General features: G+C 49.8%; 1 protein-coding gene across 1 annotated transcript; it reads left to right on the plus strand.

Moving 5' to 3' along the window:
• The first annotated feature begins 330 nt into the window (after positions 1–330).
• On the plus strand, positions 331–19,164 carry SCNN1G (sodium channel epithelial 1 subunit gamma). Its single transcript, XM_083711986.1, has 13 exons — positions 331–444; positions 5,210–5,540; positions 6,596–6,899; positions 7,988–8,181; positions 9,559–9,662; positions 11,246–11,409; positions 12,499–12,600; positions 12,891–13,008; positions 14,251–14,329; positions 14,548–14,605; positions 16,786–16,847; positions 16,986–17,061; positions 17,712–19,164. Exons 1-13 carry the CDS (start codon positions 402–404, stop codon positions 18,132–18,134), a joined length of 2,058 nt encoding a protein of 685 aa, XP_083568112.1. The 5' UTR covers positions 331–401; the 3' UTR covers positions 18,135–19,164.
• Positions 19,165–23,464: the final 4,300 nt, after the last annotated feature.

The raw sequence follows: 23,464 nt of genomic DNA on the forward strand, positions 1-23,464 counted from the left end.
CAAATCAATGCAGCATAATATAAAGCTGCTGCTCCACTTTGACGATATGGATCAAGACTTTCTTTCCTTCTTTCAAACAAACAAACAAACAAACAAACAAACAAACAAACAAACAAACAAACAAACAAACGAACACCATAATCCTTTCTCTCTGCTCCACTGCTGGACCAGGGTTGCGCCGGCCTGCTCCTACGCTTGTTGTCGGCAGGGGCCGCTGCAGGGCAGGGAGCGGCGGGCGAGTGGCGCGGCAGGGCAGCGAATACCCTGCAGGGGGCGCTGGGCGCGTATTGCAACCCGAGCCTGGCGAAGGCGTGGCGGCCGGCCGGGGGCGGGCTGGGGCGGCCAGAGCAGAGCCAGCCGCGGCATCCCGCAGTAGGAGCTGCGCCCTCGCCAGCCTCGCCATGCAACCCCAGCCGGCTCTCGGCGTCAACCGCGGCCCCGCAGGTGAGACGCGGCGGAGATGAGCTGCTCGGGTCTGCTCTTTGGGGCGCCTCTGGAAGCTGGGAAGTGCAGCTGCCTGGGTGGGTGGGAGGGAGGGAGATTGGAGGCGCGCCCACCTCCGAGGGTCCAAACCGGGGGCGGGAAGCCAGTCTCGACCGGAGGGCTGTGGGGAGATTTAGGACAGGCAGAAGTAAGGACTTAAACTATGGAACTCGCTGCCGCAGGAGGCAGCGACGGCCCCTGCTTTGGGTGGCGTGGCATTAAAAGAAGATTGAGCTAATATATGGAGGGGAAGGCTATCGATGGCTTCTGTCTAGCCCTCTTTTACAAGCGAAAGCTTGTTTTCTCCTGCTCTGGAGCGTAGGTCTCGAACCAATGGCTCCAAGTTACAATAAAGGAGATTCCGACTAAACATACGGGGGAAACTTTTGACGGTAAGAACTGTTCGACAGTGAAACAGTCTCCCTCGGGAGGTTGTGGACTCTCCTTCCTTGGAGGTTGGATGGCTATCTGTCATAGATGCCATAGCTGAGTTTCCTGCATTGCAGTGGGTTCGACTAGATGACCCCTGGGTCTCTTCCAACTCTATGATTCTATAATTTGTTTATATATTTATTCCGAATACCGGTTGCTTAACACCACAGGAGGGGGCAGTGCTGCTCTTACGCTCAGGTCCTGCTTGAGGGTTTCACAGAAGAGGCACAGAAGAGACCAGGAGGCTGGACCAGATGGGCCCCCTTTGGCCTGATCCAGCACTGCAGGGCTCTTCTGGTGTTCTTACTCCTCTGCAGTGAGGCTCTCCCAGGGCAGGCGTCTGCCCTCTCCAAGGGGTGGGTGGAGAGGCGGGGGATGGGGGACAGGAATCCAGAGCCGACCATTTTAACTAGCCCTCCCCAGGGAGAAGAGGGGGTCTCCCCAGTGTTTCATTTGCCGCAGTTGGAGCTACTTGTCTTGCCTCCAAGCCCCCTGACATCTCCAAGCACAGACTAGACTCCTGCCTGAAATCCTGGAGAGCTCCTGCCAGTCAGTGTTGACAGTGCTGAGCTCAAATGACTCAGTTGAAGGGGGGCTTTCTGTCTTCCTTCTCCATCGCTCAGAAGACTTCCTTACATCCCAGGTGGCACCATTTCTTCCTGATGGTGTCACAGGAAGATGGGGTTGTATCAGGGCTATAACAGCAATGCTCCTTGATTTCCCATGAAATTTCCTTCTTCTGTTTTTTTCTGGGGATTGGAGAGCAGGGAGGAGAGAGGAAGGAAGGTTGTTCCACCTTTTATTCTTATGTATCTGTTTCATTTATATGCCACCTTTTCCTCCCAGGAGCGCAATGCGGCATCCATGGTTCTCCCCCTCCTCATTTAATCCCCGCAACAACCCTGTGAGGTAGGTTAGGCTGAGAGGCAGTGACTGGCCCCCAGTGAAGATCTCTTGCAGGTCCTAGCCCAGCACTAACCACTGTGACATGCTGGCTCTCTCTAGGGCTAAAGTGAGATTCCCAGCTGGGAGGCAGGTCCCTTTGCGTATGGGGGGTGGCTGGCAGGGGCTGCCCTGAACTGTGTGCCATCAGCAGAGAAGCCTCTGGCCTCTAAGGTAATCCCTTTGTGGGAAAAGGTCCCCTGGAACCACTGGAATTCCCAGAGGTGCGTGCATCTTAAAGACAGCTTTTCATCCCAGTCTATAAAAGATGTTGATGGGAAGCAGGTGTTTACTACTGAGAGAACCCATTTCAGGAATCAAAACAAAATAGATATCCTCTGGTTGAACAGCCACCCATAGCTATAGGGAGATGCAAGCCTCAGAGTTTCACAAAATTCTTCAAAGTGTAGCAACTCCTCTATCTAGGCCTGCCACATACCCTTTTACTCTTTGTGGATTTCCGAGTGGCATATAAATTTTATGAAATAAAAATATAAATACCCTTGACCACCTGTATTTTGGGACCAAGACTGCAAGTGGAGGATCTCCTTGTCTTGTGGCATACACAATCCTCAACTCACTGAAAACAGGGGGTCTTAGCATAAATTGCTAGCTTAAAACACAGTTATGCAGGGATTTTTCCTCCGTTCAGATGGAAGTTGGTTTCAGGGGAAATGCGTCAGGTTGCAGTATTTTATAAGAAACGGCAGGATTGGTATGGCATATGACTAGTGTTGTGTGTAAACCACTTTCCAAACCCGCAGTAGGTGTACGTGGGATGCAGAGTAAACAGGTGCAGTGTGGTGCAATGGTTAGTGTGTCGGACTGGGGACCTGGGAGACCAGGGTTCAAATCCTCACTCCGTCATGAATCTCACTGAGTGAGCTTGGGCCAGTCACTGCCTCTCCATCTAGCCCACCTCACAGGGTTGTTGTGAGGATAAAGCACACACCCACACACGAGAGAGGGAGAGAGGCCCGGTTGGTCTCAGCCGGACATTGGGCATTCAATGTGCCACCAGCCCCATCCTGTGCAAACAAACGCTCCGTGGAGATTCAGCAGAGGTCCTCCTCCCCTTTCACTTTCAGTAAACTCTTGGAATTTTTTTTTTATTCAATGCCAACTGACCTACGCAGTTCTAGGAAATGTTCTCAAGTAGCCAGTCATTGTGATGATTGTTCCCTATGGCTTTTAACAGGGGGAGTGGCCTGGCTCTTACTTTATTTATTTACCACGAGTATTTTTATAGACCTCCCTCTGCTAAAATTATCAGGCTGGTATACAGCGATATAAAAGTCAGGCCAGGCCTGAGTCTTACCATGGGAAGAGGAATATTTGTCTTTATTTGGTCCCCTCCCCATCTCAGAGGTTGGTCTTGGTGTACTGAACACACAGCACAAATGCAAGGCTGTGGTTTTAAGAGCAAAACAGCTCTAGCAGTAGGAAGGAGGGGCCAGCAAATGTCAGAAGGGGCAGGGGGGTGGGGAGGGAGACCCCTTTCAGGGAGGCTACAGCAGTGGAGTGCCAGCATTGGCAAAGGGTTGGCCTAAATGTCTTCTGAGGTCCCTACTGACACTGTGTTTGTATTATTAAAGGCTCAACGGGTATCTGTGGCTCAGCTGGGGCCTCTGACAGTTTAAACAGGTTTGTGGCTGGTTTTAGATGTGCAGCAGTGGTTTTGTGATTAAGCCTGCCATGAGAACGTCAAAAGAGCCTGCTGGGTCAGGCCAAAGGGGGTCTTCTGGTGCAGCATCCTCTTCTTCCTGCGGCCAACCAGAAGCTCCTTACAGGAAAGGCTCAAGCAGGACCTGAGCACAAGAGCCCTCTCCCCTCCTGTGGTTTCCAGCAACTGGTATTCAGAAGTATTACAGCCTTCTAACATGGGGGCAGGATATTGGCATCATGGTCAGTAGCACTGACAGCCCTCTCCTTCACGAATTTGCCCAATCCTCTTTTAAAGCTGCCTAGGTTGGTGGCCGTTACTGCCTCCTGTTGAAGTGAGTTCCACAGCTTAGCTATGTGCTGCAGGAAGAAGGGCTTTATTTTGTCTGTTCTCTTCTGAGTCTTCCAACGTTCATCTTCACTGGGTGTGCACAAGTTCTAGTGTGATGACTGTCTCAACGCTATGTGCAATTTTATAAGCCTCTGGTCTGGATAGCTCAGTTGGTTAGAGCATGGTTGCAGGTTCAATCCCTCTATGGGGCAACTACATATTCCTGGGTTAGATGATCCTTACAGCTCTGCAATTCTGTAATTCACCTCTGACTCACCTTTTCCCTGAATGAAAAAGTCCCTAACGCTGCAACCTTCCATCATAGGAAGAGTTGCTCCATCCCCCTGATCATTCTGCTTGCCCTCTTCTGAACCTTTTCCAACTGTACAATATCCTCTACAACAGGCGTGGCCAACTCTCAAGAGACTGCAATCTACTTTCAGAATTAAAAACTGGCAGTGATCTACCCCCGTTTTGGGGGGATTCAGCTCAAAGTTGTTGAGCTTTTTAGGGGTTAAAAATAGCTTTTGGGGGGAGGGGAGTGGGGGGTGGGTTAAAGGCAAAGGACAAAGGGGTAAAGTCACTCCCAAAAAGATTGCTATGGATGAAAACAGCAGCACAGAGAAAGCTCTGTCTTCCCTTCTAGAGATCAAATAACAATGGAGGGCAGGGCAGGAGTCAGTTTTAGTGACCCTAAGGAAAGGGAACCAGAGATCAGCCACAATCTACCAAAACCTTGATGGGAACTACCAGATTGTGATCGACCTGTTGGACATCCCTGTTCTACAACAGTGTTTTTGCACCTGGCTTTCAACCACTTGCAACCAAGTGAAGATGCCTGGGCGCCAGGATAGCACCTGACATCTCCACCACCTGGAGATCATTGGATCTGGGTTGTTTTCACACACCAATACCCGATCCTGTAGAATTCTATCAGTTATATTTTATATGCACAACTGGAATGCGTTTCTGGAACCAAAATGCTTTTTCTGTGCAGCCTGAGCCAGAACAGACACCATTAAGGAAAAAGAGGTTGAAATAGGCCAATATACGTATATGCGGGCTTTCCCGGTTTCAAGTCACTTTTCTTCTTTTAAGTTCTCTAAGCTCTTAACCTAGCTCAAGGTTGCCATCTGGACTTGAAATATGTTTAACTGAGAATCACAGTCGGTCCATCATCTGAAAAAGAAAAGCCATCTTGCCCACAAATGGCAACTAGACATTCCGTTTTGGCGACTCCAACCTTGGTTTAAGGAGCCACTGGGTGCCTGGCTTATATATCTGAGTTTCTACCACTGCTCTACAATATCCGGTGCCTGCAATATCCTTGATTTTTGCTTTGTGTTTTCCCCTCCAAAGTGTCGGCCATTAGCATGGCGCCTGCCAAGAAGATCAAGGCCAAGCTCAAGAAGACATTGCCCGTGACCGGCCCCCAGGCGCCCACCTTGCGGGAGCTGATGCACTGGTACTGCATGAACACCAACACCCACGGCTGTCGGCGCATCGTGGTCTCGCGGGGGCGCCTGCGCCGCTTCCTGTGGATCCTGCTCACGCTGACCGCCGTGGGACTGATCCTGTGGTACTGCACTCAGCTTGTCCTCAACTACTACAAAGCCTCTGTTTCTGTCACGGTCCAGTTCCACGCACTCCCATTCCCAGCTGTCACCATCTGTAACATCAACCCCTACAAGTAAGTGAGGCTCAGCATCCAGGAAAGCTCCCCCAAGGCTGCCAGTGGACAGGGACAGCGAAGGGTCAGGATCAGGCCAGGCTGCTTTCAGCACAGTCCTGCTCAAGAACTTGGAATGTGGAGTCAGGGAGGTGACGCCTTGGGTGGAATAAATAATGGCAACTTATAATAGCAGCATTTAATTATTATTTGGAGTGTTCAGAGAGCTCCAATTCACAGTTCCCCGCCCTGGGCTTTAAGATCCCCTAAAGCAGCCCTGCTGAGTGTGCAGCCCTCACCTGTGGAACTCCCTGCTTAGGGAGGCCTCTCCGGCCTCTTTGGGGAAACTAGTAAAATAATCTTTTAGGAGGGATTCTTCCTTCTCTTGAAAATGCCCAAAATAGGAAATGTTGCCCTGCAAACCTGTGACACGAGTGTGGCGGTTGCAGCTGTATTTTTGTTAACAATTGCCATGGTGGAATGTCATGTATTTTGTGTCTTGTGGTGTGTAAGACGCTTTGAGAGTTTTGAATAATAATAACATTTCCATTGCAATTTGCATTGCATAGGATCACATAGGCTGCTGTTAATGTCCGGCTTGTGAACCTGATCACTATGGGGCTTGTGTTATCTTGCTGCTGGACTATGGGAGTGGGTGGGGTGATTTTACATTCATCGAAAAGTGGCGTTTTATGTTCTTGTTTGTTGGGTTGTCACAGTAAGTACAGTCCATCAATCCACTTTAAACATACCTATTGATATAAGCAGATCTTATGCCCAAATAGATATCCAAGCAAGGTGGGTGATTATAAGACATATTTCCTAGTGTCAAAAGTGCAGGAAGATCTTTGGACTGTTGAGTGATGAGTGGCAGCTGTTTATCCTGCCCACTTTGAAGCACAAGTCTGCTTTAAATAAATTGTGTGTCAGTCTTGGTCCTTGAGCCCAGTGCTGGGCTGAGTGGGTGCACCCAGATCCTGGCTATTTGATTTTAACAGGGGCCCCCTCCCCACTCTCCTTGTAGCAAATGATCTTGCCCCCTGTAGCAACAAGATCCCCTGTCTATCCCCCCATAGGTACAGTGCCATCAAGAAACACCTGGCTGAGCTGGACAAAGAGACAGAGAACGCGCTGAGGTCCTTGTATGACTTTTCTGGAAGTAATATCAGGGAGCGCCGTGATGCTGGTGATCCTGAGCCAAGCGAGGACAGAAAATTCCACAGATACTTTCCCTTGACGAATTTAGAAAACCTCACTCACCAGCAGCCTTTTCCAAATCCCTCCTCTGGTTCCAAACGGCGCATGGAGGCCAACATCATTTCGGGGGGCTCCAGCATCGTCAGCGTCAAGAACCCCCAGGATATTGTGGGATTCCAGCTGGTGAGTCGCCTTGCTCTGTGGCCTATGGGAGAACCAGATGCAGCTCTGCTGAGTCGGGTGCCAGCCTTACATTTGGGGCCGGCGGGCTTGGCACAGGCAGGAGGGAACTTTAGGAGATGGGGAGCCCCATGCAGCGCCTTTGGGGCTTCTTCTGGATCATTTTCCATCCCCATGGCCACAGCCTTCCGCAACCCAGTGCCCTCCAGAGGTTTTGGACTACAGCTCCTATCAGTCTCAGCATGAAGCGGCCATGTGGTGCTGGGGCTGCTGGGAGATGTAGTCCATTTGGAGGGCAGTGGACAGGCTTGTGAGCTCAACAAGTGCCCTTTGCAGGCTCAGACCTGCACCTTGGATTGTGCCCAGACTTCACCATAGGAAAAGGTGCCACTTGCCTCCTGAAATGTGGCTGGCAGCAGCCTGCAGCCTGGAGTGAGTTGGGGGCTTTCCTGTTGTAGTCCCTGCTCAGCGGAAGCCCCTGCCAGGCAACCTTGGTTGTTCTCCACTTTGGGCATCTCCAACTGAGGCAGAAAGCAGGTTATAAATCCTACTGCAAACAAATATAAATACTGTATACACATTAATTAGCTCAACAAACAAATGCGACAAGGAGTCCCTCCTGTCTCACAGTTGAATATGCCTTGCCTGCAGAGTTACGAGTCACCTGCAGTTCCAAGACTGGATCAGAGAGATTTTCTTTCTGGGTCCAAGCATCTGAGGATTGTGCTCATGCCTTTTCTCTCTTTCTGAACGATTATTGTAATTTTATTTGTTGCATTGATATCCCACCCTTTTTGTCCAAAGTGTACGTGCTTCTCCCCCTCCTCATTTAATGCCCAGAACAAACCTGCGAGGCAGGCTAGGCCAAGAGGCAGTGACTGGCCCATGGTCACACCTAGTGAGCTTCATGGCTGAGTGTCAGGATTTGAACCCTGGTCTCCCGGGTCCTAGGCCAACACTTTAACCACTGCACCACACTATTCTGTGCTGAGCCACCCACCTATTTCCACACTGCAAGGCAGCGTATGCATCTGTGGGGCAGCCCCTCGGCCTGCCTGCTTGCCTGAGCCCCTGCTTTCTCTTCCTTCCAGTGTGACTCCCACAACAAGAGTGACTGTGCCCTTTACACCTTCAGTTCGGGTGTCAACGCCATCCAAGAGTGGTACAAGCTACATTACATGAACATCATGGCCCAAATCAGTGCTGAAGAGAAAGTGAACATGAGCTACTCGGCAGAGGAGCTCATCTTGAGCTGCTTCTTTGACGGCCGTTCCTGTGATGCTAGGTCAGTCACTGGGAACAGAGCGGGGGGCAGAGCATGCTCCAGCACTGGAGGTGGAACATATCTAACGTAAATTAAAAGTGCGGCTTTAAAATAGGGGCTTTTCTCTAGCATCCTTGGCGAGGCCAGACAGAAGTGTGATACACACCAAATTGGCCTTGTGCAGTTGGACAGGTGTTGAATGCAGAGCTCTCTCGCCTCATGTATGTCTTTTTAAAGACCACCTCTCAAGCCTTCACGGTTTGTGAAGGTCAGTGGCTAGAGCAGGTTTTAGCTGAGTTCTTCTGCTGGTGAACCTCTGAGGGAGTACAGAACAGAAGCCACAAGGGCAGTGCCCTTTCTGCAGCAGTGTCCAAAATGTGGTCTCACCCATTAGCTTATGACTGCAGATATGGATGTTTCTGCATGGCCACCCGCCTGGTCTGCCTTGTGGTTTTCAGGTGGCAGCTTTACAGCCCACCCTCTGGGATCTGCCTCCCCAAAACATCCGTTTCCCCATCAATCCGTGGGGAGAACAGGCCTGTTCAGGTTCCCAACTGGGTAGTGGTGAGTCATGCCAAAGATCTTGCCATTGCAAGCGGAAGCCTAGTCGTCACTCGGCTCAACCCACCATTCCTGCTTAGCCACTTGTTGCATTAACCCATCCTTCCCCAATCTGGTGCTCGCCAGATGTTCTCAGTGGGGAGCATATACCCTTAAGATGTTGTTGTTGTTGTTACTCATTAAACTTATTAGTTTCTCATTTTTTAACAGAATAACTCAAAGTGACTTAGAACAGCAACAGAAATAAATAACACGTACCAGTACATTATGTCAGGGATTCCTTTGTTGTGATTCCTCCATTGCAGAGGGTTGAACTAGATGTCCCTTGGGAGATCCTTCCAGCTCTACGATTATATGATTCTAAAATCAGCATAAAACGAAAACCTAAAACTCATTCATATTTTTAAAAGGCAGGACTGAAACATCCCGCCCACCAAAGGAGGCCACAGATAATGAAAACCCAAAGGTCTAGCAGAATATAAACGTTTTTTGCCTGGCCCCAGGGTTAAGTCTTGATGGTGCCAGGCATTCTTCCCTGTGGAGCCATCACTGAGGGGGGATGCTCCTGTGTCGACACCCTCCACACCTCCCCCAGAAAGATCCCTCTTTGCTGCCTCCCACTCCCCATGACATTTTTTAAGAGTTGGGCGTCACCCAAATAATTTCAAAACTCTTTGTCCTTGTCTGTTGGGAAGCTGAACAAAAGTCCCTGCAGAAACAGTTTATTTCTAATGCAGTTCATGTTAATTGGGCAATTTAAGCTCTTTTGTTGAGTTTATCTACAGTAGGTGGGGTGAAGTGCTTTTGAAAAATAAATATGTCTTTGGTCGGCACCAGGAACTTCACGACATTCCACCATCCGATGCACGGGAACTGCTATACCTTCAACAGTGGGCAGAACGGAAGCATCCTGAACACAACCACCGGAGGCAGTGAATATGGTAAGGGAGCCCTCCAAATGGTTTGCCTGCTTGATCTCAGTTGTGAGTGGGTGTGGGTGGGCCTAGATTCTTGTCCTGAGCTCTGTAACCACTATCCAGAGTGCTAAGAGAACATGTCCACTCGATCACTTCAACTAGCAGAACTGATCCTGTTACAGATGCCACCTAACACCCACTCCACATTTGCAAGAAATCAGCCTTTGCTTGTGGCAGCACCTACACTCTGGGAACTCCCTGCCTATTGATATCAGTCAGCCTTCACTGTACTCTTTTTGGCACCTGCTAAAACCAGTTTTGTTTAGGCAAGCCTACCCAGACATGTAGAATGTGGATGTGTGTTTTAATCTGTTTTAATTTATTGCTGTTCTTCCCTTTCAAATGTTGTCAAGAGTTGCTTTCAGTGATAACTTTATTATATTTTCCTCTTTGCAAACTGCTTTGAGGAGTGTGTGTGTGTTTTACAACCAAGCAGTGGATAAATTTTATGAAAAAACCTGAGTAGCTAACTAAGAGAAGCCTACAAAGTCCCAGCTGCTTCCAGCTGCTCCTCCTCCCTCCGTGCCCCCTGCCTCCCCTCCATGGATAGTCTTACCTGACCTGAATTTTGCATCCAAGCCTCTTTTCCACCATTAAGATTTGACATTTGAAATATTACTTGTCTGGGTAGCTGGTCCCTAGTGGCCTGATGTGAATCTGTATGTGTACCCCTACATGCCCCCCTCCCGGAAAAAGCACTGCTCTTGAGGGGCTTAAGTTCACAACTTTGCAAGTTCACAACTTTGCAAATACACGTTAGGTGATTTCCTGTACCAGTCGCTGCCACTTTAGCTGAGACCTTCTGGCTTGCAAAGGACCTCATTTCCCCCTGGTAAATCTGCCCAGACCTGGACATCAACACCTGCCACCTCCAAGGGAGTTTCGGAGGGTGCTGATGAGAGAACGGGGCCTTCTCTGCTGTAGTTCCCTGTCTATGGAATGCTCCTTCAGGGAGACTCGCCTGGGGTCAAACCTGCTATCATTGGTTCCAAATGTGCTTTATTTTTGCCAGGCATTGGGGCAGCATCACTGATACGATTCTACTGTTAGATCTGTTTTTATTAACATTTGCATGATTTATTTATTTTTTTATCGTTTAAAGATTTCGATTATGAATTGCTTCAGGTCTTTTGTAGTGGAAAGCAACGCAGAAATCTAATATACCCAGGTTTGCGGCTGACCACTGTTTTTTACTGCCAAGTAATTGCCTGGCTTTGCCCAAACTCAGCAGACTGATCTGTCTGCCTGCATTACATTTTTGGTTTTTACATTTTGATTTTTACATTTTGGTATGGCTAAATTTTTTGCTGCATTTTTTAAAAAAAATATGCATTCGTTTATTTTGTTAGCTGCTTCAGGTGCTGCGCAGAGAAACAAAGGAGAGAACGGGAGACGCAATAGTTTAGCTGGCAAGTCTCATCCCGTGTGCCTTGACTTTTTTTGGCCCCCGTCCCCACAGCGCCTTCTCCTCCTCTTCCTCCGGAGCCTCTCTTGGTCCCATACCTTCCACTAGACTGGCCTAATCCTGCGCTCCTTCCTTTACACAGGGCTGCAGGTGATCCTGTATATAAACGAAGCAGAGTACAACCCTTTCTTGGTGACGTCTACGGGAGCCAAGATAGTGATTCACGGCCAGGATGAATATCCCTTCATCGAAGACGTCGGCACTGAGATAGAGACGGCCACAGCCACCTCCATCGGGATGCACTTTGTGAGTGGTGCTGCTGGAGCAGATGGGCAGCAGTCACCTGGGGCAGATTCTGCTCTCGGGTGCACAGGGAACCCCCTTCCCAGCATACGGCTTCCCAGTGCTCAGAGCTTTCCAAACTTTTCATGTTGGTGACATGCTTTTTAGACATGCATCATTTCGCAACACAGTAGTGCAGTTTTACTAGCAAACCGGGAGGTTAAACTAAATCCTTATAAGTGATACGGACACATACATAAATTGTAATACAGGTCCGTTCTTAACCTGAAACCATTCTTAACCTGAGGCACCACTTTAGCTAATGGGGGCTGCTGCTGCGCCGCCGCGGCACAATTTCTGTTCTCATTCTGAAGCAAAGTTCTTAACCCGAGGTACTATTTCTGGGTTAGCGGAGTCTGTAACCTGAAGCGTCTGTAACCCGAGATACCACTATAGTGTGACACACCTACACACTGAGCTGACGTACTAATGTGTCGCAACACACACTTTGGAAAGCTCTGCGCTGGCTGGAGGTCGTTTTGAAGGAGACTTTCTTTGCCATGTTCTTTGTCATGTGTGGCTGTGACTAAGGGTCAGGGCTGCATTAAAAGGAAAAAAAGATCTGAACTTGCATGGCCGATGATGGGGGCTGGAGTCCAGCAATACCTGGAGGACCACAGATGTTCACTCCACCCCCGAAAGTGAAACTATGAAGTTTCTACCCAATGAAAGATTAGATATACATAAGACATTGTCAGGTCTTATGAAGGAGTTCATCCATACTTCAGGGGTACAACATCTGCTTCAACCCTGACCATTGCCAAGTATTTTTTTTTATTTATTACAGATCTTTCAGGATGTAAATCCTGCCAAACCTCCTTTGGGATGCCAGGACTGGCTTCGGCCTCTTGGGATAGTAAATCCTGACAGCACACAATAGAGTGCATCTGAGCATGTGCAAAGTGCCTTTCCAGCACCCACACATCTGGGATTAAAGGAAGAAGCACAAGCGCAACCCAGGATGCCTCTTCCCTGCCCCACACACCCCTCTCCCATCACACACCCCACCTTGGCAGGCTCATACCAACAGAGTTCTTCCTTTCTATCTCACAGACAAAGTCCAAAAGACTCGGCTATCCATACAGCAACTGCAAAGAGGACGGGTCGGACGTCAATGTGAAGAAGCTATACAAGAACAAAACCTACTCTTTGCAGGTGAGGCATGTGCGGTGGCCGGGGTGTGGGACTGTGAGAAGTGATCCCATGCTCTTGCATCCCCCCAAGGGATACCGGGGGGGGGGGGGTAAATTGCACCCAGGCAGCCTGGAGCCCCAGGACCTCTCTGCCTCATGGTTTCGTGCAGCCTGCACCAGCAACCGCAATGGTTCGGGCTGATGGAAATTGTAGTCCAAAATGACCATGCTGGCTGGGGGCTCATGGGAGTTGTAGTCCACAACATCTGGAGCGCACTGACAGACACCCTGCTTGATTTCTCCCCCTCGCAGACCTGCCTCCATTCCTGCTTCCAGAATGAGATGGTGAAAAAGTGCGGCTGTGCCCAGTACGCCCAGCCCCTGCCCGATAATGCCGAGTTCTGCAACTACAAGAAATATCCAGACTGGAGTAAGTCTTCCCATCAATCCACCTGCCCGCTCTCCTCAGGAGCTGGGTCAAAGGGCCCCCTTCCCCCAGAGGGGGCTTAGGTTTCTCTGAGAGGTCTCTTTCCAGGAATGCATCCCACTCTGCCTTGAGTCCAATGTGAGCTCTTTGTTGCCATCCATGACCTCAGGAGAAAACGCCCTTCCTTGGGAAGCCATAGCTCTGGGCCTAAACCAGAAGAGGCGGCTCCTGCTTCCTTCTCACCTTCCGCACACGTCTGCTTACATGGCCTGCTGCCAAGCTGCCCTTCATCATCCGTTGTCATCATCATGTTATTTGTATAGAATCATAGAATTGGAAGAGTTGGAAGGTGCCCCAAGGGCCACCCAATGTCATGCAGCGCAGGAATCATAGCTGAAGGATCCCTGACAGATGCCCATCCAACCTCTGCTTTCCAAAATCCAAAACCTTCCGATGAAGTGGTGAACTTTGGGCTTTCGAATTTCAGTGGCAATGCCAAAATTCAGTGCCCCCCCCCAATTATTGCAGTGTCCTCTCAGCTCAGTGCCCAGTGCAGGTGAACCAGTCATGCTCCCCTAAATCTGCCTCTGTCTGAAGGCGCTAAGAGCTGTCCCCTGTCGAACAGCTTTTAGCGCCAGAAGGTTCTTCCTGGTGTTTAGCTGGAATCTCCTTCTTTAGTTGGAATCTCCTTTGTTATGCCACCCTTCCATGAAAAGAATCGTGCCCAAAGCAGCTCTTCAAGCAGGAATTGCATCTCAGAAATCAACCATCGCAGGAACAATTTCACAATAGCATCCTGAAACAACAACGTAACAGCAAATATAGCAACATACAAGAAAAACACTCACACCCACATTTCGGAGCTATAAATAAAGCCAGATTGCATTAACAAGATGACTCCGTTCTAGCCATACCAAAATTGCAAGGAGGTTGGACCCGTTTCTCTTGGGTCGCAGGAACACCCCCTCTCCTTGATGTTGCTCACAGTCCCCTTCCTGCAGCAGCTTCTCAGGAGGTTTCCAAAGGCAGGAGTCCCTTGCTCGTTCACAGCAGAAGGCAGGAGTGAAGGCCATGCTGTTGCCTTCTCCTTGCCCAAGATGCTTCCTCAACAAAGTGGGAGCTTGCCTTTGTCCTGCGGTTGTCCTGAGACCTTTTTCCCCAGCCACGCTGGGATTTTGCAGGATTGGTGGAGGCTGCTGGGCTGCTCCTAACAGCCTCCCTTCTCTCTCTCTCCTCTTCCTCCAGTGTATTGCTACTACAAACAGCATGAAAAGTTTGTGAAGGAGCAGCTGGATTGCCAGGGGAGCTGCACAGAGGCCTGCAGGTAAGTTGTCCCCCCCCCCACCATCCCTCTACCACCACCCCACAACTAGAATGCTCCAGGCTCCAGTTACACCAATGGCAACTTCCTGCATCCTTGACTTGGGTGGGTTTCCAAAGGGTGACAGGGCCGGGTCTTCTGCCATTGGGGTCTCCAGAGAAGCCATCAGGGTGCTGAGTCCTTCCCTCCCTGCTTGCTCAATGCCTGCCTTGCCTCCCCAGCTTGAAAGAGTGGACCCTCACCACCAGCCTTGCCCAGTGGCCTTCTTCAGCCTCCCAGGTGAGTGTCTCCCCCCCCCCCACAAGTCAGTTTGCCTTGACCTCCCTTTGCCTAGGATGTGGTGCTCTTTCTGCACAAAAGAGGGCCACCCCCTTTCCTCCTTCCTGTTCATTTTATCCCTTGAAAACTTGGCTATAACATACCTGTCGACTGTCCCGGAAAAAGTGGGACACCCCGTTTTCTCTCTCACAAAAAGACAGTGACCAAAATGGCTGCCGTGATCTCACATGATTTTGGGCTGCACTTTTTCAGGCATGGTGCTCGAAAGTAAATACTTTTGGTCACTGTTTCAAAAACAAAAACAAAAAAACACTTTTGGGGGGGGGGCATGAACAATGCAGGTCAAATGATTTGTGTGAGAGTGCGGCCTTGGAAGATGGTGTCTTGGTTTTTGGCCTGTTTGTATTGTAAGGAATGCTATAAAGTTTTATAACAATAGATTGATCCAGGGGTTTGCAGTAGGTAACACCTCCTCAGCTTAATTGCTGATGACGTTGCCATCATGCTTCAAGATACAAAGGGTTGCCCTTCCACAAGTATGTTGAGAAAACTGGGATAAGTAACACCTAATTGTTTTTTTTTAAAAAAAAATTCTTAATGTAATATAGAGCATTTTATCCTAGGTACTCCTTGTTTCAGTCATAGGTTTCAGTCATAGGTTTGTGTTTCTGTATATCTTGCAAGTCAGGTGTGCCCCACCCCTTGTTCTATCGTTTCTTATGACGGGACTTTTCACTTACCTTTCTGCATCTCATCGCAAGTATCCGGATAAAGAGCTTTATAATTTCTTCTTGTGAATGTAACATCCCATGCCCGCCTGGGTTTGGTTTGGTTTTTACATATGTGTTTGTCTTGTGAAGTTCTATTCAATAAAAAATACTTTTTTAATTTAAAAAAAAGAAAGATCCAGAAGTTCTACTTCTGGAGGGAATTAATACTATAAATTATTTTGGGGTGGTGTCTTGTCTCCAAATTATTATTATTATTATTATTATTATTACTAATTATTATTATTATTATCCTATCAGACTGGGTGGCCCAAGCCAACCTGGATTCCTCCCAATACAATATTAAAAAATTATAAGATTAAAAACTTCCCTATATAAGGTTGCTTTCAGATGTCTTCTAAAAGTCAAATAGTTGTTTATTTCCGTGACCTCTGATGATGGGTGGGCATTTAATTATTATTATTATTATTATTATTATTATTATTATTATTATTATTATTATTTTATTTATATAAACTGTGACAAATCCTTTTTCTGGAATGTGAACACCCCAAGACCCAATTAACTATTAGATTGTCCCCTGGAATTAAGACTTGTTCCACCTCCTTGCAGTATTCTAAAGAATCTGAACAAATTGTTTCATTTAAAATTTTTAAAAAGAATGTGCCCTTTCCATATGTTCACCTGTACAGGCACAAGATCAGATGCAAAGCCCTCTCTTATGTGTAAATCCTGCCCTACCCAGGGAGCTCCTAAACTCCATGGGAGGACCAGGCTAAGGGACGGAGGCAGGGAATTGGTTTGCAAGGAAAGAGCTGTGAGTGAAGCAGTGGAGGGCAAGAGTCAGACCCAGGGCCAGCTGTCAGCTAAGCTGGGCCCCAGCCTGTGGGGCTTTGAAGGGCCCCACCCACCCATGATTTTTAGTGTGTGACACGTTTGAATAGGAGTCCAGGAGATGGGGCAGCGGTGGTGGCTGCCACAGGCAAGTCTGGGCCCTACCCTAGGCACAGGGGCTGGTCCTTGTCAGCACAATTTTAGGGGCCCCCAAAGCCCTGAGGAGAGGGGGGTGGCAAATGGGAAGGACAAGATCACAGAGGAGACCACACAATTGTCCTGCTTGTGTGTTTCTTCCCTTTGGGGCATCGGGCAAGCCACTGGGAGAACAGGAAGCTGGACTGAACTTCAGGAAGAAGTTTCTGAGGGTCAGAGCTGTTTGACCGTGGAACTGATTCCCTCGGAAGATGGTGGACTCTCTTTCATTGGAGAGGGCTATCTGTGGATGGATTATCTGCCAGGGATTCTTCAGCTGTGATTCTTACCTCAGAGGGTTGAACTAGATGGACCTTTGAGTACCTTCTAACTCGATGATTTTGTGACTGGATCCTTACCCAGCGGCACGACTTTTCTGATGTTTGAGCGTGTTCAATTAATTCCGGCTCTCTTCTTTTAAAGGAATGGATGCTGAAACTTCTGTCATGGGATAAATGGAACAACCGTGGTGAGACCTTTAAAAAGTAAGTCCCCCATATACACATCCCATAAGAAGCCAGGGCTGTCCGTCCTAGGTGGGACACTGTTGCTTCCCAACTAGCCCTGCCTCATCCAGCTCAACTTCTCCTTCTCTCCCCCCTCCCCACAATTTATTTTCTCAGGGAAGACCTGGCAAACCTCGTGGTGTTCTACAAAGACTTGAACGAGAGGGAAATCAAGGAGAATCCAGCAAATGATGTGAGTGTTGCCTTTGGCCAACTTCTGAGTAGCCCCTTCTGGGAGGGCACTTGCCAAGAGGGACTCCTCCACTCAGGCTTAGGAAGGAGCTAATCCTGGAACTGTTAAGGAGAATCATCTCCCCATGGGCCCCAGCCTGGCTGTGTTGGTGGAGGGAGGCAGGAAGAGGGATCCATTTCCACCATACCTGCAGATTTTGCCCTAGTGTGGTGGAGAGAAGAGCCACAGCTCCATGGTCGTAGAGCACCCTCTTTGGAAACAGAAGGCTCTAGGTTCAATCCCTGGCAATGTTTCCAGGTAGGCAGACACATCGTGAAGCCCTGGAGAGCCACTGCCAGTCAGTGCTGAGCAAGACAAGCCGCTTTTCTGGCTTAGTAGAAGGCAGCATCCAACAATGGCCATCATTCAGGGGCCATTTGCTTTGCACGAAGAAGGTCCCGTGTTCAGTCCCAAGTGTTTTCTAGTAGGGTTGGGTGGGGCAAGGAGACAGTGGAATGGAGAGAGTGTCCTTTCAGTGGCCAGGGGAGTGGGGAGCCTTCAGTGGTCCATGGACCATACAGGGAAACACTTCTCCGTGTAGAAATTAAACCCTGCCAGGAAACCCCCAAGGGGAAAACTGGTGCTGAAGTGCTCCCTCTGTCCCTTTCCAGCCCGTCATTCTTGTCTCCAACATTGGGGGCCAGCTGGGCCTCTGGATGAGCTGCTCCATGGTCTGTGTCATTGAGATTGTGGAGGTCTTCTTCCTCGACACCATTTGCATCATCCTGCGCCGCCACTGGCAGAAGGCCAAGAAGTGGTGGCGGGGTAAGAACAGGGATCAAGAGGAGGAGGAGGAGGAGGAGGAAGAGGCAGAGGCAGAATCAACCCCCCAAAATGGCCTGCAGGGCCACGACAACCCAGCCTGCACTGCAGACGATGACGATCTGCCCACCTTCAACACAGCCATGCGCCTGCCCCTCTCGCTGGAGCACCCACCCCCTAGGACCCCCCCACCCAACTACAGCACCCTACGGCTGGCCAGCACCTTTGGAGAGCAGCTGGATGACACCCTGGAGGTCCGGACAACCCAGTGATGCCCTTGACGCCAGCAGGAAAGGCTGCTCCTTGGACTCAGCGGCTGGACTTACCCTCTGGCGGGATGGGGGACAGAAGCCGCTTGCCCCAAACAGAACTGCACCTGCTCTGTGCTTTGCCATTCTGCTAGCCAGACACTTGATGCCGTCTCTGTATTAATTCCCCCTCTGCCCCTCGCTGGGGGCGAGCCAGGCTTTTCGCCAGGGCGGCTGCTGTCGTGATGCTTGGGTGTCCGAAGGCAGTTCCTGTCTGGAGGTGGGAGCTTAGTCCATGACCTTGGACCCCCAGACAAGAGCTGCTGACTGTGTGGCAGAAAGCTGTGACTCCTTAGGGAAAGGACAAGTCCAGCTGCACCTAGACCCTCAGGCACAGAAGATGGTTGTGGGTTCAGTAAGATCCAGGTTCCCTTTTGCTGTAGCTGAAAGCAGCTCCCTGGTTTCAGCTGGCCTGGAACAGAGCTAAGTGCTGCCTTCAAGATTTTGCTTTTGTCCCAAAGCTGTAAAGGTTGGTTCTGAGAGCACACCTCGCAGAAGGAGCAGCCTTGGCTCTCAAGGGGTGCCTTTTAATCCTGCTTCTGAAAAGACCTGCACCCCCAGCCCTTCCAGGTGCACTTATCAGGGTACATTTTGCTGCCACCTCCTCCCTTGCAAGGTCCATCCACTGGAGAAGCTGGTAATACTGGGGGGCAGGACATCTCTCACTGCAAGCGGCTGGGAATCACATGTGGGGAGAGGGCTACTTCTATTGTTGTGCTAAGGTCCTGCTTGCGGGCGCCCCATAGAGGCATCTGCCTGGCCGCCATGAGAAAAGGGTGCTGGACTCCCGACAGGCCCCCTTTCACCTGATCCAGGGCCCTTTGGGTGCAAGGGCTGTGGCGGAGGTGGCAAGCAGGAAGGAGTGGAAAAAAAGACTTGGCTCATGTGCAATATATGGTGGTGGTGTTTTTAAGCTTAATAATTTAACAACCGAGACCAGCCCCTGGGAACTGTGGAAGGGGAGAAATGCCTTTAATAAAATATTTGTAAGGAACAGCCTGTGTCTGTGCATGTGTGATCTTTTCCCCGGGAAATCGGGTAGGGCTGGAGCTAAGGATCTCGGGGCCTCCCTGGAAGCTGAAAGGGACTCCTGCCAGGGTCCTTCCAACAGCCAGAGCCAGTGAAGGGGTGCAAGCATCTGCCTCCACAAAGGTCCTGGACACCCTACTCTCTGCTTTGCCCCAGTCATGAGCCACTCTCTGACACTCAGCCTTGGCTCATTCCTGCTTTCAAACACATTTTGAGGTTGATTGATGGCAAACGAGGCAGCAGGGCTGGTGGGTGTGGGATTCTCAGCTCAGGCAGGAGCTATTGTTTGCCCCCTTGCACCATCCCAAACCTGGGGGGGGGCACCTCTGGATGCTATTGTTTTGGCAGGCAGCATCATAAATCAAGGGCAGGGAGACTGTTACCATTTCCAAAGAGGTAGCGATGGAGGGGGGGTCTTACCTGTGTACACATCACATCAGCCATGGTGGAGTGGGGCATGCCCAGTTGCAGCTGAGGGTATGATGAATATTAGTGTCACTCAAGGGTGGGGTAAAGAAAGAGTCCCATTTCTTCCTCCCCACCACCATGGCCCTTGGAAAGCAGGGGGCAAACAGGGTCACCTAGTTTTGTTAATCAAGGCCCTTTCTCTGCCCTCCTTCCACAAAATATGCACTACAGGGAAAGGTGACGTGGCAGAGACATGGCACCCTGGACAGCTGCTGCTTCTGGGAGTTTGTTTCAGGGAGTTCATACAGGGTCATGGATGTAAGAAAAAGTCTCAGCTCTGACCTGGTCTCTCCCTGGGCGATTTGCACAACTGGGGCTCTGTCGGAAGCCGTAGAAGAGCCAGTCTTCTGAATTAGTACCTGTTCTCCTGACTTGAAAGGCGGGGCTGCCCCAGGCGCTTCCCACAGGTCCCATCACTGGTTCAAAGTCCATCCTGGAACTCTTTGACTCGCTTCAGTAGGGGCATCTCTGCCAGAAGGCGCTGGGATGTAACTCAGCTTGCAACGCAGGCTGACAACATTGGGAGAAATCTCCAACCTTCCTAGAATGTCCTTTTTCCACTGACTGCTTGGTCTTCCTTCAGTGCTGGGCTGATGCTTGCAGGGTTGCTGATCGTTTCTTCTTCCTTCTTTGTCCTTACCTTGGGGGAGGAGAGAGCTTTTGCATCTCTCCTGCTCAACTGAAAGACCAAGCAGGACTCATTGCATTTCCTCTTAGTTACAGCTAGGATCTTTCCTATCACATATGTACAGTATATCCCCCAATAACTGTATCCCTCTTCTTTTCCTAAACTCAGAACCTCAGTGTAACAACATCCAAGGCAAAATGTGCTCATCCAGCTCAGCTTCCGTGGGTGTGTGTCAAGTCCAAACACCAGCCATCTCCAGGCCTATAGTCGATCAGGCCCTAAAGCAGAGGCGACTACACTAAAACTCCCTGAACATTGGTGCCATGACTATTTGGATAAACTAAACAATCAAATAACATATTTAATTTGCAGGGCAATCTTATTTTTTACTGGTAGACACAATATTCATAAACTCTTAAAATGCAAGTTGTTGTTGCTCCTATGTGGGATTCACATATTATACAATGAAAAGCTTGAATTTTGTTTAACATCAACTAGAGTTTGCTTGTCGTTAATTGCATTTACCGTATTTTTCGCTCTATAGGACACACTTTTCCCCCTTCAAAAATGAAGGGGAAATGTGTGTGCGTCCTATGGAGCGAAGAAGCCATAGCCCCGCGACCCTCTCCCGGCTGGAGAGGTGACACGCAGCTATGGCAAGAGCCTCTATAGCTGCGCACCACCTCTCCAACCGGGAGAGCGTGCGTGGGGCTAAAGAAGCCCCGCTTACCCTCTCCTAGCTGGAGAAGTGACGTGCGGCTATGGCAGGAGCCCCTATAGCCGCGCGTCACCTCTCCAACTGGGAGAGCGCGCGCGGGGCTAAAGAAGCCATAGCCCCGCAAACCTCTCCCAGCTGAAGAGGTGACGCGCAGTTATGGCAAGAGCCTCTGTAGCCGCGCGTCACCTCTCCAACCAGGAGAGCACGCACGGGGCTAAAGAAGCCATAGCTCTGCGACCCTCTCCCAGCTGAAGAGGTGACGCGCGACTATGGCAGCAGCCTCTCCGCTGCACGCCTTTCTGCTGCTCCCTGACCTGCTCTTTGGGGCTGGTGGTGGGCTTCCCCCCGCCAGCCCCAAAGAGCAGGTTGAAAGGAACCTGAAGCCTGGAGAGCGAGAGGGGTCGGTGTGCACCGACCCCTCTCGCTCTCCAGGCTTCCAAGGTAGCCGCCTGAAGGCGCCTGAACGCACCTTAAACGGCACCTTGTTTTAGAGGGGGAAAACAAAAGGGGGAAAATTCTCCCCCTCTCTGCGCAACGCCTCCTGCCGCTTCGCTGAAGGGGCGCTGGGCAGGGAGGGGGAGATTTTTTTTTCTTGTTTTCCCCCCTCTAAAGGTGCGTCCTATTGTCCGGTGCGTCCTATAGAGCAAAAAATACGGTATATACCACTTTTCTAGATACACAGATGCAAGGAGATAAGAGTATCTCCAAATACCCACCCCACCCCTTTACTCCTGTGGATGAGCCTCTTTACTGGCATCTTCCAGACCCACAGAGGTCCAGCGTGCTCAGCTTCTCAAAGAGCTGGGCCTTGCTCTCCCACCCATCCTGAGTGCTGGAGGAGAGGGCTGAGTCTTCTAGACTCCAGACTCCTCTTTAGAAAAAGTGTTGAGAGCTGAGAATGTTTAGCCTGGAGAAGGGAAGACTGAGAGGTGATATGAGAGCCATCTTCAAATATCTAAAGGGCTGTCATATGGAAGATGGAGCAAGCCTATTTTTTGCTGCTCCAGAGGATAGGACCCAAACCAATGGATTCAAATGACAAGAAAGGAGATTCTGACTAAACATCTGGAGGTAAGAGCCATCGGACAGTGGAGCGGACAAACTTGGAAAGTGGTGGGCTCTCTTTCATTGAATGTTTTTAATAGAGGTTAGGTGGTCATCTCTCGAGGATTCTTTAGCTGTGATACCTGCCTTGCAGAGGGTTGGACTAGATGTATGTTGGGGTATCCAAGTCCACAGTCCTGTGATTCTTCACAGGAACAAGCCAGCCCTGCTGCTGCACTGCTGAGTGGGGCGCCTGGACCTCTGACCCAAAGCCCTGCCCTGATAGCACATTCAATACAGAGGTTTCTGGTGGCCGTCAGAGCCAGAGCCAGAGGAAGCCACTCTGTTTTCTTCCTGGTGAGGGAGGCTAGAGAAGGTGCTGAGCAAGTTCTACCAGCTGCTGCTGTCAAGGATGATTTCCTGATAACTTGGTGCTCTCCTCCGCCCTGGCAATTGCATTAACTGGGTCAAACCACCACCGCCACTTGGCCTCCTGCTGATGGTGATGGGTGTGTCTTCCCAGGGCTGACAGGGATCATCATCCTCACTGCGTCATCACCTTCCTGATGATGCTGAGGGCCAGGGAGATGATGTCATCTGGCTCATCTTTGAAGTTGGGCCATCTTGGAGGCATCAACTGGGGGCAGAAGTCACAAGTTTCTGTCTCTTTCTCTCTCTCTCTCTCTCTCTCTCTCTCTCTCTCTGTGTGTGTGTGTGTGTGTGTAATTGAAATGGGATGTGGGACTTCCCCCAGTTTGATGCAAGGTAGGTTTCTAAGTAAACCTGCCCTGCTTGACCAGGAGCCATCAAAAGCAACTGGGAAAAGGGAAGTGATGCTGGGTGAGTAAAAAAAACCGATAGAGAAAAGGGGGCATGCTTTCAGTGAAGCCAAGGAAGGAGCTGTAATAAGACCAGAAATAAGAGAATCATAGAATTACAGTGGTTAAGAACTTAATTCGTTCTGGAGGTCCGTTCTTAACCTGAAACTGTTCTTAACCTGAGGTACCACTTTAGCTAATGGGGCCTCCCACTGCCACAGCGCAATTTCTGTTCTCATCCTGAAGCAAAGTTCTTAACCCGAGGTACTATTTCTGGTTTAGCAGAGTGTAACCTGAAGCATCTGTAACCCGAGGTACTACTATAGAGCTGATGTACTGTATGATTTCTTGCCTTCATGTGTGTGTAACCTTGCTACGTGAAGAAGCATCTATACACCCTGTCTCTTTTCATTTCATGTACTAAACCAACCTTTCTTCATTCCTTTGGTGTGTGAGAAAGTGGCTAGAGAAAAGTTTTTCTCCCTCTCTCCTAACTAGAACTGGGGGCAACCAAGGAAGCGGAAAGCTGGAAGATTCAGAACAGAGGAAAGGAAGTCCTTCTTCACACAGCAAGGCATTGAACTATGGA

Source organism: Podarcis gaigeae (assembly GCF_964106915.1).
Source record: "Podarcis gaigeae genome assembly, chromosome: 14".
In the NCBI taxonomy this organism is placed as follows: domain Eukaryota; kingdom Metazoa; phylum Chordata; class Lepidosauria; order Squamata; family Lacertidae; genus Podarcis; species Podarcis gaigeae.